Source organism: Nasonia vitripennis (assembly GCF_009193385.2).
Source record: "Nasonia vitripennis strain AsymCx chromosome 1 unlocalized genomic scaffold, Nvit_psr_1.1 chr1_random0003, whole genome shotgun sequence".
NCBI classification, from domain to species: Eukaryota; Metazoa; Arthropoda; class Insecta; order Hymenoptera; family Pteromalidae; genus Nasonia; species Nasonia vitripennis.
The window spans coordinates 57267-70940 of NW_022279589.1; the positions used below are offsets into that span (position 1 = coordinate 57267).

General features: G+C 34.5%; 1 protein-coding gene across 7 annotated transcripts in view; it reads left to right on the forward strand.

Moving 5' to 3' along the window:
- Positions 1 to 7277: 7277 nt before the first annotated feature.
- LOC100114531 (actin-related protein 1) overlaps positions 7278 to 13674 on the forward strand; it is a 256774-nt gene continuing 250377 nt past the window's right edge. For 2 of the 7 annotated variants that reach the window (XR_004345109.1, XM_031928244.2), the window contains exon 1: positions 7280 to 7508. Coding sequence is in view for 2 of the 7 variants with exons in the window: in XM_031928244.2 (XP_031784104.1) it covers positions 7461 to 7508 (48 nt within the window). In the remaining 5 variants the exon portion in view is untranslated. Of the gene's footprint in view, positions 7509 to 13674 lie in introns of all 7 variants that reach the window. The other 5 variants (XM_031928389.2, XM_031928351.2, XM_032601236.1 and 2 more) reach the window with 4 other exon arrangements.

Here is a 13674-nt window from a genome sequence, read left to right on the forward strand (position 1 = left end):
TAATTATAACCCGAGTGGAAAAATTTGCTGGTACTATAAGGCAATTCACCGTAGAATTTTGTTACATTTTAGTACGCTATTGTAAATTTATGTACGTTCGCGTACGTTCACGTACGTTTACGTACAATTGGGTTACGATTCGAACATTTTTTACAGCATTATACAGAAACGTATGTACGAAAACGTACGAATAAAATAAATATTTCACAACTAAATTTTTACAAATTATTTACACAAAACTTCATCACACACTTGTAAGACAACCTTTATTTCATACCGTGTAGAATGGATAAGTAAGAGAGTAGGGTTAAGATGGCGCCACTTTATACAGAGCTCCAGTTCGCAGACGAAATCCTCCAAACTGTATACAGTTAAGAGAGGGGAGAAGAAGCGGGCTGGCGTGCTCGGGCTTTTTTTTGAGGAGCGAACGCGCGCGAGTTAGTTGGTTCCCGGCACGCGACGAAATACGAAGCCAGCTCCTGAATCGAGACGCATCTCAAGCACGAGTACGGGTCCGAGGCGACAAGACATTCATCACGCACGAACTCATTAGTATCTAAAGGTATAGACATTCGCGGTGGTATTTTAGATTCACATATTCGATTCGTTAAGTCAAACGACAGAACTCCACAGGTTCTTTAACTAAACAATTTCTATCGTAAACAAAGACAGGATTCCACATATCCAGGATATTGTTTAAAAGTACAAAGGTTATGGTATGAATGAGGGGATTTGGTTTAAATTTCATAGAAAAAGTTTTATAAGCATATTAATGATTTTTTTATCAATTTTTGATTAATTTTAACATAACTATCATGTAACTTTTTTTCTATGAAATTTAAACCAAATCCCCTCATTCATACCATAACCTTTGTACTTTTAAACAATATCCTAGAGTTTGAGCTCATTTGGGCCATTACGTTCCTTTGGAATCTTACGGTAAGTGAATTATGGACTCCCTACTATACGTAGGTATTATAGAGGTATATAGAAGGTCTAAAACCATCAAAATAAAGGTAATAATGTCTAAGAATAGTAATAAAAATTTGGTACATTTATATAAGTATTTATAAATTTTTAATGAAAATTTTTTATTTTAATTTCAAAGGTAGTGTGCCCCCTTAATATTATTAAATTGTTTCAAGGTTATGTATATGCAATCTAATTTGGTAAGAACCTAATTACGACTACTCTTTTCGGTATTTTCTTCGATGTAGGGATATTTGTGCTTTTCAAAAAAAGGGAATCATTTTAGACTTTGTAGTAAATAATAATGGTATTTTCAAAATGCAATTCATAAAGATGTTTTTCTCCTTTATATTTTTTCTGTTCTTAAAGTTTACTGCTTTTCCTAGACAATAATCGATTCTTGATAGTAAAAAATCAATCAAGAATCCTTGTCCTCAAGCTCGAAATTAATTCAAGTTGAATTTCCTAGGTGTTTGCTCTCACCAATTATTTTGATCATCAAAGGCCTGGGGACGCGACAAAACATACCGCTATAATTAAATTAGTTTGTAGTAACGTTATCGGTCTTATATACCAACCAGCAAAAAACTTAGCGCTTGCCAGAATGAAAAACCGGACGCCACCTGGGAGCGGATACGCAATCAATATTATTATTTTTGGTATACTACATTTTCGTACGTTTGCGTATGTTTACGTACGTTCGCGTACGTTCTCGAACATTTTTGTATAATGCTGTAAAAAACGTTCGAAACGTAAATAAACCGTACGTAAACGTACGCGAACGTACGCGAACATACACAAATTTACAAATGTGTATTGAAATTAAACAAAAATGTACACCTTTTATTTTCATTCAGGAATCGGTTTTAATACGAAAAATAAGTATTAAATTTAATATATTTTTATCGATGTTTATGTTAATATTCGATGTTTATTATAATAATCGATTTTAAAACCTCTAATCATTACTAAATCGTCTATCAATCCTAATACTAGTTTTATGAATAGCTTTGAATATATTTTAATCGACTTTAATAACCAAAACAATTACTATTTTTGTTATATCATTTAAATGTTATTTTATCAATCTATTATAATCGATTTGAAAATCACTATTTATCACTAAATAGTTTATCGATCCCAATACTAGTTTTATGAATAGCTCTGAATATAGTTTAATAGACTTTAATAACTAAAACGAATACTATTCTTGCAATATCATTTAATTGTTATTTGATCAGTATATATAAATCTGTTCGAATGGTACTTTATTACGAATAATAAAAATAATAATCATTTTTCTAGTATGATTTGTTCATGGCATGCAATGTGCCGACCCAACAGATAATGTGTTTCCTTTGCAAAGACGACAAGACGCCTGAGGATAGGACGATGCACACTCTAGGCACCGGAGCGTGCGCAGTCTTCCGGACGGCCCTAAACGCAAGCAAGATCCAAAGATAATGGCAAGGATACTCCAAGGAAACCTGCACAGAAGTAGGCTCGCACTTGATCTGCTAACTCAACACGTGAGGGAGCAGAAAGTGGATGTCCTATTGATCAGCGAACAATACAAGAACCTAGACCCACCCTTTTGGGTGTCAAACGGCGAAAAAAACGCAGCCATTTGGGTGCCCGTCGTGATTCTGGTAACGTTAGACGTAAAAAATGCGTTCAACTCAGCAAGATGGACCGACATACTTGCTGCCTTAGAATCATTCGGTATGCCGCGATACATTATGCGTCTTACGGAAGATTATCTGAGGAACCGGGTTATCGAGTATGACACGAAAGAAGGGCGCAGAAGAAGCCCCATAACTGCAGGAGTTGCGCAGGGTTTGATCTTGGGGCCAGACTTCTGGGGTATCTTGTACGATGGGCTTCTGAAACTCGAAATGCCAGGGGACGTGATGCTCGTTGGATACGCCGACGACGTGACCGCGGTTATAACAGCACGGAATGTGGGCATCGCGCAAGCGAAGTTAAACGCGATCATGAGCAGAGTGCTATGGTGGATGGCGAACCACGGATTGACTTTAGCACTTGATAAGTCCGAAATTATCCTATTGACAGGAAAGCGGATACCGACCATCATACCCATGAAGGTAGGCAGCGAGACTATAACGACGAAACCATCAGCCAAGTATCTAGGAATAACTCTAGACACGAAGTTGAACTACGGGGAGCACCTAGATCGCGTCTGTAAAAAAGCCACGACTAGAATAGTGCAACTTAGCCGACTCATGGCTAACGTCCGTGGGCCTAGGCCAACAGTTAGGCGGCTACTCATGGCGACCACTAGCTCTATCCTGTTATATGGAGCAGAGGTGTGGGCCGACGCCATGACTATGAATAAATATCGGAAAAAGATTATGGCGGTACAGCGAAGGGAGGCCCTTAGAATAGCATGCTCCTACTGGACGGTCGCGGCCGAGGCATCGATGGTAATCGCGGGGGTAATCCCCGTATATCTTCTTGCGATTGAACGCAAGCGGATCTACGAGGCTCGTTTAGCGTCGAATAGTACCTCGATTGCCGCGGAAGAAAGAGAAAAAACAATGCGCAATTGGCAGACTAGGTGGACCGATTGTCCAAAGGCTAGATAGAAGGACCCTTATAAAAGATGTGGGCCCGTGGGTGGACAGGAAATGGGGGGGGAGGTCAACTTTTACCTTACCGAGTTTTTCTCCGGCCACGGATACTTTAGGAGCTATCTGTTCGCGATGAACAGGGTGGCAACACCGGGGTGTTTGTACTGCGGTGACGAACGGGACGACGTGAGACACACGTTTTTTGACTGATCTCACTGAGCTGAAAAGCGTAGAGCACTGGAGCTGACGATAGGGGCGTTCACGCCCGAGACTGTAGTCGAAACGATGCTTGACAGCAAGCAGAACTGGGACGAGATAACGGCGTACGTGGAGACGGTTCTCCGCGCGAAAAACAATGACGGTTGTTTACAAGACTAGTTGACGGCTAGCACAGCTTAGGACAGGCGACCCCCCGAAGGAATGGGAAAGTTGTTACCGGGGGAGGGAGGGGGGGTTTCGCGGCCCTACGAGAGGTGGAGTTTTAGTGAGTATGCCTGGCGTTGTGCCGCGCCAGGAGAGTCTCACACACGGGGAGCCTCGCACGGCTCCTATCATGGTGCATTAAGCATTTCTCCAACTCTACTTGATTTTATCAATAAATTTGAATTAATCCATAAGATAATTCGTTTATATAATATTCAATCGATCTCGATACTTTTTTACGGTTGGATTCAATTATCCTTCAATCGATTAAAATAATCAAAAAAAGAATCTCTGCTAAAAATACTAGATTGATTTAATAGACTTTTTAAATTATCGATGTGAATCGGTCTTAATCGCAATCTAAATATCAAAATGAAGATATTTTTATCGACTTTTATGCGATGATTATTTTAATGCAGTTTAATTGGGATTCTTTTAATAAATATAAATCAACTTATTAGTCGATGATAAATTAGTTTAATTTTACAAATAATTTTGATAACATTTTAACTGACATTAATGATCAAAGTTTTGTAAAATCCCTCATGAAAAAAAACCTTTATATTTCGATTAGAATCGATTAAATTCAATGCGAAACTAGTCGATTTTAATCGACCCTATGTTTCTTAATATAACCGCTTGGTGTCGCTTCAAATGTTCATAATTGCAAGTGACAAGATTTCTTCTCCGTTACTATACAGGGTGACCCAATTTAAACGGGCACCGCTCATAACTCGTCAGGGACAGCCACAATCGAAAAAATGGTAGAGACCAAAGTTGTAGGATATCGAAGGGGCAACCCGATGGTGACCTTGGATTTGACCTTGAACGCGTTTTTCAAGGTCATTTGAAGGTCAACTTTGGATGTTTAAATAGGAACCCCATTCTTTTATTGCGGGAATGGAAAGAGCGGTAAATTTTACGTTCAGAATGGTATGTTCGGTTGCGGCACTGAAGGTCATCGCAAGGTCATGCAGCCAGAATGAAACCCCGCCTACGTAATTCCTCTAGCAACGCCAAATTAAAAAAATTGGTAGAGACCAAAGTTGTAGGATATCGAGGGGACAACCCGATGGTGACCTTGGATTTGACCTTGAAATGACCTTGTAGGACTGGCTCAAATTCGAGGTCACAATTCTCCCCCCCCCCTATACAACAACTTTGGTCTCTACCACTTTTTTTTAATTTGGCGTTGCTAGAGGAATTACGTAGGCGGGGTTTCATTCTGGCTGCAGGACATTGAGATGACCTTCAGTGCCGCAACCGAACATACCATTCTGAACGTAAAATTTACCGCTCTTTCCATTCCCGCAATAAAAGAATGGGGTTCCTATTTAAACATCCAAAGTTGACCTTCAAATGACCTTGAAAAACGCGTTCAAGGTCAAATCCAAGGTCACCATCGGGTTGCCCCTTCGATATCCTACAACTTTGGTCTCTACCATTTTTTCGATTGTGGCTGTCCCTGACGAGTTATGAGCGGTGCCCGTTTAAATTGGGTCACCCTGTATAAGAAAGGTCAAATACTGTAGAAGACAGAATAGATTTATTAACTACAATCGATTTGAATAGAAAGTTAATTAAAATCGATTGACTTAATTAAACGTCACATGATTAAAAAAAATTCATATCAATTTAAATCGATTAACACCATGATATACACATCAGTAAAAACGATTGCATAGTTGAATACAGTACTATTGAATAATATCAAATGTTATTTTAGATATAAAAAATCATTAAATCCGTTTTTCTAGTGAGCACAGATACATTGGTTCCGATTTCAATAAGCATTGAATCGATTAGTGAATATCCTAATAATTATATGTATTCTAATCCGGTTTAATCGATATTATTTTATCGTTTTAAATCGATTTAAATGCTATCAATATATTACACACGCAGTAGCCTGAATATAATCGCTTTCAAATATAAAACGCAGGATTAAGATATAGACTCGGAATCGGTTAATTTTTTGTTCATCGATTTCAATCGCAATATTTTTACGGCTCAAATTAATGCTCTTAAAAAATGAAATGAGAAATGAGAAATACTTATGATGATTTAATAATTTTTGTACTAACTGACTCTTTGCATGTGAATATTACTATATACTACTTTGGCGTTCATAAATATCATCTATTGTTTAAGCATAAAGCTCCGGAACCACTAGTGTTTTCGTGAAATGTGCTAGTCTTCCCGGCAAGGACGCGAAACGTGCTAGTTTTCGTAGGGAGCGAAGATATTATATGCCCGATTGTGAGAAAACATGAAATACTGTGCACAAATATTACTATAAAAAGAACACTTTTCTGGGTTGCCAATATAAATTTATAAAAATGTGAAGCATTTTGAAAAATCATGAAAATTTGTAAAAATTATGACAGGTTTCATGTTAGTGATGCTCCAAATTTAAATGTAAAATTTTTAATTTCCACATTATTTTACATTCCAACACAATTACTCAAAGTTTTTCACATTTATCATTTCCACAACATTTTTATTCTATTGAACAATAAACAATTAAAAAGTATTAAAATCGTCTACTAATATTATATGTTAAGAACCATTAAATTAATCTAGATTAAAAACGATAACATTTCATCATGCTCCAGCGAATTTCAGACAATATAAAGAGCATTGCAACAGATTGAAATCGTTTAGATACAATCAAATGTTATACCAAAAATAAAGATCCATTGCGATTATGCAAAACGATTCAATAATACTAAGAAACGATTAACAATGACTCGTCGCCATGGGGCGTCCGGATTTTATTACTTGCAAGTGGTAAGAATCTGTGATGGTTAGTATATAAGACCATTCAAGTTATTACATAAATAATTTATTATAAATGCATGTAATACGTGCATTAATGTAACGGTGCGTGTAAGATTAGGCAGTACGAGTGTGTATTTATAAATTGTTCCGTAAAATATAATAAATAAGTCCTAAATATAAAAAAAAGAAAAATGATACATAAATATTAAATATAATTATAAAGATAGTGCTATAAAATAATGTACGATACAAGTGTCGTAAGTCGTTATTCATAAGCGCACTCACTACGCTCGGGCGCTTATACACGCCGCGTCGTAAAGTACGACTTATGCCACTAGTATAGTAATGTACTATTCATTTTTACATGTTGTTTACATGCCTAACCCGACTATCACGCAACAGACTACAGCTTTCTGCTGTTTAAGTCGGTGCGTTCTGAAGTTAGCCACTGGGTGCGTTTTCTACACTACCGGTGACCATCCTTGTAGCTAGCAGACGAAAAATCCTATTATTCCTATCCTGTTTTTCCTCCTGTACTTGCACTCTAACTAGTCTAACCTCTTTAGGCTAAACGAAAAAATTGTTGATTGTCAATAAGTACACGATTTGAACTCCTTAACCAATTTGAAAAGAAAAAGAAAATAGTTCACTTCTCATTTCCAGATCACAAAGATTTAACTGTTAAAGTTCTTAAGAATGGAGCCATATGATATGATTGTTAATCAACCAGTAGTAATAGATAATGTGAGTTTACAAAATTTACAGTATTAAACTACATTATTTAATTTTTAATATTTAATATATATGAGATAACAAAATTTTGTGGTATAAGAATACGCTGTGTCTATTCGCACGAAAATTCACGTAACTACGTGGTTTTTGGAATCGCTTCTCCAAGCGAAAAGCTCACGCACGTAAAGCTTCAGATACGTAAATTTTCCGGAGCACGTAAAAGCTCTGATGCGTAAAAACGTAATTACAAGTAAAAAAAACGTAAGTACAAGTAAAAACGTTATTTTAAGTAAAATATGCCAAAATCAAAGGTGATAACTGACGCATGAATTTATATTTTTTAAATCAACATGAAGATTGAAAATAGGTAGATACTTTGTAGCTAAAATCTATAGCTAAGATCTACTAAGATTTATCATTTTGACTTGTGTGGACAAAGAGTGTTTATTGCTTTAGCACAATGGTAGTTGTGCGGACACTTTTATAAATACATTGTGTTTTAAAAATCACTAAATTGTATAATATATACAGTGAAACATAAAAAAAAGTATAAGTGTCATACATGTTGTAGGAAAGCTGCATGTTTCAAGTACATTCAACAGTGCTTTTCGTTGCCTTGTACCAAAGAAAGTCTGAAGTGAATGCTGATTTAGAATTTTGGTCTTCGAAGTTGTATTACACCTAATCGAACTAATATCACATTTGCTTAAGTAAAATATATAAACATAAGTCACGGTGTATGTGTAAAAGTGTCCGCACAACTACCATTGTGCTAAAGCAATAATTACTCTCTATCTACACAAGTAAAAATAATAAATCTTAGTAGATCATCTTAGCTATGGATAAAAAGTATCTACCAACTTCCAATCTTTATGTTGATTTAAAAAATAATAATTCATGCAGTAGTTATCACCTTTGATTTTGGCACATTTTACTTAAAATTACGTTTTTACTTGTAATTACGTTTTTAGTTGAACCAAAAAGCTTTAATTTAAAATTATTTTTGTTATGTAGTTGAAGATTTTATGTATATACGTTTTTAAGTTTTTACGTATCAGAGCTTTTAAGTATTCTGAAAAATTGATGTGTCTGAAGCTTGCCCAGAAAATTTATATGCGTGAGCTTTTTGCTTAGAAAAGCGATTCCAAAAGTCATGTAATTACGTGAAAATACGTGAATTTTCGTGCGGATAGACTACTGTAATGTGATGATACAATGAGTCGCTAAAACTGATTTTGACTTTAAAATGAATGACGTTTTACTTATAAAGAAAGAAATATTCAGAATAAAAATTTTTAGATTACCAAGTTTTATAGATTTATTATCTTTGGCAATTAAAAAAGGACTGAATTTTAGTTAATTCTTGATAACTGATTATGTAAAAACAAAAAGCTATTGATTTTTATAATTTTTTGGACTAAGATAAGATGCTTGTGTAACTCTTTAAGGAGTTGGTGGATTGGTGCATGAACACCAGATGCTCATATTTCATGGTCATCTAACAGTGCTCTACAAAGTCTTAAATTAGCATCATATTTGTTTGAATTATTCAAGATGTGTCAATTTGATCATCCATCATATATCGGTGTTGTCCTGTTAAAAAAGTCAATATTGATTGATTAAATTATCAACAAATTTTATGCTAATTCTGAATCCTTTTTTTTCTGAGTTGATTAAAATTGATTAGAATCAACAGAAATCCATAGAGTTTAATACGGAAAACCAAAATTAAAGTTGATGGTAAATACTGAACATTAGTTTCTAATAACTTTTCTAATCCTTTTTTGTATAGAATTTTATCGATTCCTATCAATTCTATCGATTTTAATAAAGTTCTTATACAAAAATGGGATTCAGATGTAGCTTAGAATTCAATTAATAATTGCATCGATCTCTATTGATTATTTTTAACAGGGTACTCAATAATAAAAATATTGATAAGAAAATTGTTTAATTTTGACGCCACTAATGCATCCAAAACTTGGGAATGCAACTTATAATTGAAATCGGTCTGTAATTTGAAATGCCATTTATATCACCCTCTTTAAAGATACAGTTAACAAAGGATTTTTCCATATGCTTGGGGGATATAACCAGTTGCAAGAGAAGTAACAGATAAATTTAATAATGGTTTACTTGAGGTGGTATTCCAACTGAAAAAGGCAGATGACCATCAGCTGATAATTTACTGATAATCATGCCAAAACATCAGCTGATTATCAGGTGATATCAGCTTAATATTTTATTAATGCTGATAGTTATAAATATGTGTTTATATGAGATAAAATGTTAATGACAAAAAAATTTTTAATCTTGTAAAATAAAAATTTTTGAGCTCACAGCCAGACTTGTGGTGTTATCATCCAGATGGTAACAACTAATTAGTTCCACATTATGTGAATTTTATGAATTATAATAATTCTAAATAACTTAGAGTACAAATATTCAATGTCACAAATTGTTTGATGATTGTCACCCGATAATCAGCTGATTATGATTAACATTTTATCTCATGTAAACACATATTTATAACTATCAGCTTTTATAAAAATATTAAGCTGCCCTAGTGAAAATAAAAAATGTAATAAAGTGTAATAAAATATAAGAAAATGTAAAAATCGTACCATTTTGTTGGATTTCTGACCTTTTTTACGTTTGATTATAGTTTGCTGCATTTTATTATATTTTGCTACGTTTTGTTATAATTTATTACAAATCCATTGATCCAGGATTTCATGGCAGTCTCTTCTTTGAAATGACAAATGTAACAATACATAAAAAAGTATAACAAAATGTAAAAAATTGTCTGTAAGCGTAATATTATATAAGAAAATGGCGACTTTTTTATTTTCTTACTTCTGCTCACATTCTTTTAATATTTCTTACAATTTCTTATGCATTGTTACATTATATTATAAAATTAATAATTAAAAAAATATATTGACCATATTAGGTGGTAAAATAACATATGTAATAAAATGTAATAAAATGTAAAAAAATGTAAAAAAATATTTAACAAATCTGAAAATGTAAGAAAGTGTACAAAAACGTATGAGAAAACAGGTCTGAAATCCAACAAAAAGGTAAAGTTTCTTACATTTTCTTACATTTTTTTATGTTTTATTACAATTTATCACATTTTTTTTGCCACTAAGGTTATATCACCTGATAATCAGCTGACGTTTTGGCATGATTATCAGTAGATTATCAGCTGATTATCATCTAATAATCAGTTGATAGTCATCTGCCTTTTTTCAGTAGGGATTACACCATTTGAAAAAATATGCTGAAAGACCTTGTTATTTAAAGGAACAAATGACGTTGTGGAAGACAAGTTGGTCGATCCAAAGAAATCAGAAAATTGATTGGCAACGCCACAGTTTGTATTAGCAAAAGCATTATTATAAACAGTGTTAACTACGTCACTATCTTTTTTCGCACTTTTAACAAAATACCAAAAATACCTTGGATTCACTTCAATATTATATTCTACCAACTCAATATACTCTTTATACATAACTATAGATAATATACTTATCTGTAAGTTTTTTGAATTTAATATAATTTCTAGAATAGACCAACCCAATTCACATCTGCTAGCTTGGATTTTATAATTTTGTAATTAGCTTTTATAAAAATTTCTATATTGATATTTGCTGCTAACCAGAACATAAAATTTGTACAAAAAAGAAACACATTGTGGTGTTGATCCGTAGGAAGAAGCTGGTCAAAATCCTTTGACACTTGCACTCTGTCCCTTGCTCTGAAAATGGGAGGTGAGACAGTCCTGGGGCAGTATATAGGTGGCCGTGAGCCTTTGATGTCCATGGATCCACCTAGGTTTTTTTAATGTATTTTGATTCCCTGAATGTGAATCTGCAAGGTATTTTGTGCTAAAGGTAGCAGGTACAAAGTTATTAACAATTTAATTGTTAATATTTTTTTAAACTATAATTTTTTACCAGGAAATAACTGTTTCTGATTCTTTATACAAATGTTATGCTCGCTTGCACAGGCAAGTAGTGCTCGCACAGCTGGGAGCGTCCAGCACTCCCGAATCTTAAGGGGCTGATGAACGAGCAGCCAAACGGTGTCGTCGCAATGTCCAAGTGGGGCTGCGGTCAAGTAGCAAAATCCCGATTAAACAATAAATACAACAGAACTGCAAACTGAAAGTCAAAAGTTCTAACAATATTAATGCATACTTTTATTTATTGAAACCAATAGATTATCATAGACGTAAGCAATATATATATTATTATAGAAGTTTATAGAAGCAAGTCAACAGAAGCTAACCTTAACCTATAAATTATCATAATCGCTTGTTCTACTTCATCCATGATTTATTATCGCAAATAACTATAAAATGTTTTTCTACATTAATACATAAATACACATTCATAACCACAATGTGTAATGAAAGAATCGTTACGGATATCGACAGCAGTCAAATATGGCCGAGAACTAACTGCGCTGAGATGGTCAATACTGATATCAGCTAGCATTATTTTGTTATTTAAGCTTAAATTGTACTTAAAATCATACTTAAATTTAACGCAAAAAGATTTCACTGTTTATTCAGTGCTAATTTAATTCAGTGATTACTTAACTGGAACCATAAGACGTACTTTGTTCTAAATTTACCCTCGTGACGCATGCTTATTTCACCAAAGTGTATTTTATGGTTGTATTACATTCACCAAACTACATAAATATATTCATACCATGGACTTATATATCAAGTTTCGAGTGTATGTGATGCACCAGTGTGGAAATCTGCAATTTTCAATAATCTTAATCTTTCAAAAATGAATTTATATGAAAGTACTGTTTTGCAGAAACTTGATACTAAATATGCTAGCCCTTGTCATGTTTTTCAACTTGTTCATGCAGTTTAGTTACTTAACTGGAACAGAAGACATACCTTGTGTTAAATATACCAACACAACTACACAAATATCTTAAATAATATAACACGAGCTTGTATAATTTTAAATTTAAAATACTTAATGCAACAACCTACCATTTGAAAATTATTTTAATCCATGATTTATGGATAATATTATAATATTCGGAATCGTTCGATAATCCGATGTACTGTGCTGTGCCCAGCAAATCGCAGTGTGTGAGTGCGACGCGGAATCCGGGTATCTTGATCCCCCTGCCTAGCAGTCTAGCGCAGCATTCGAGTTTTGCAGTCTGTCCGGGATCAGGAGCGTCGTCGACGATTGCCGAGATTGAGAAGGTTTGTGAGACGCGCAGTGCATGAGACTGAGTGAATGCGAGAGTGCATCATCCGTGCGAGGGTGATTCGGCGCGCGCGACCCTCTCGCGATAATCGCGTACACGGTATTCAAATATAACCTAGACTTATTGTTTTACGTGATTTTTACTTTATTTATTGACCTCGTGCGCTCGTTTTGGATTCCTGTTCCTTCCTACGATTACCGCCGCCTCCGCAGGCGTTACTTAAGTCAAAGTAACGCAGTTGAGCAGCCGTGCACGCACCAGACGGTGCGTAGACCCAGCAAAATAAGAAGCAGCGTTGATAGCTGCATGCAACGTAGGTGTTTCGCGGGCGTAGCGGAGTCCTCCGCCGCATCGAGGGAGCGCGATACAGTCGTCCAGGGCTTTAATCGTCGATTAAATTTACACCCCGTTACACTATACATATATAAGTGTAGTGGATGCAAGAGTATAACAAAAAGTTCACCAATTCAAGATCTACATAATATTAATTTGCTTAAATTTTAGTCCGAAACATCATTTTCAGTTCAATTTATTCAAATTCCTTCAATACTAATTGGAATTTTTTTAACTGTCACATGAGTCCTAACATCTAAGAATATTCCTACCGTTTTAATTTTTTTAGTGCATCAATATTGCAATATTTTAATGTAGAGATAAAATATTGCACTTTCCGGATTTTTCAGGAAATTTTTATGGACTTCTTGAAATTTTTGTCTCCCTGGAATTTTAACGCTGATAATATACTTATGATTATAAACGAGGTTTCTTGGTGGTTAAACTTGGTGAAATTGTAAAGGTAGCACCATACATAATTTACCATAATTATAATGGATTAACCTCAGGATCATCCTGACACCTGGACATCATCTATAGGAAGTGAGAATTTTTTTTTAACAAGCCAGTGCTCGGTAAATAAACAAGATATCGT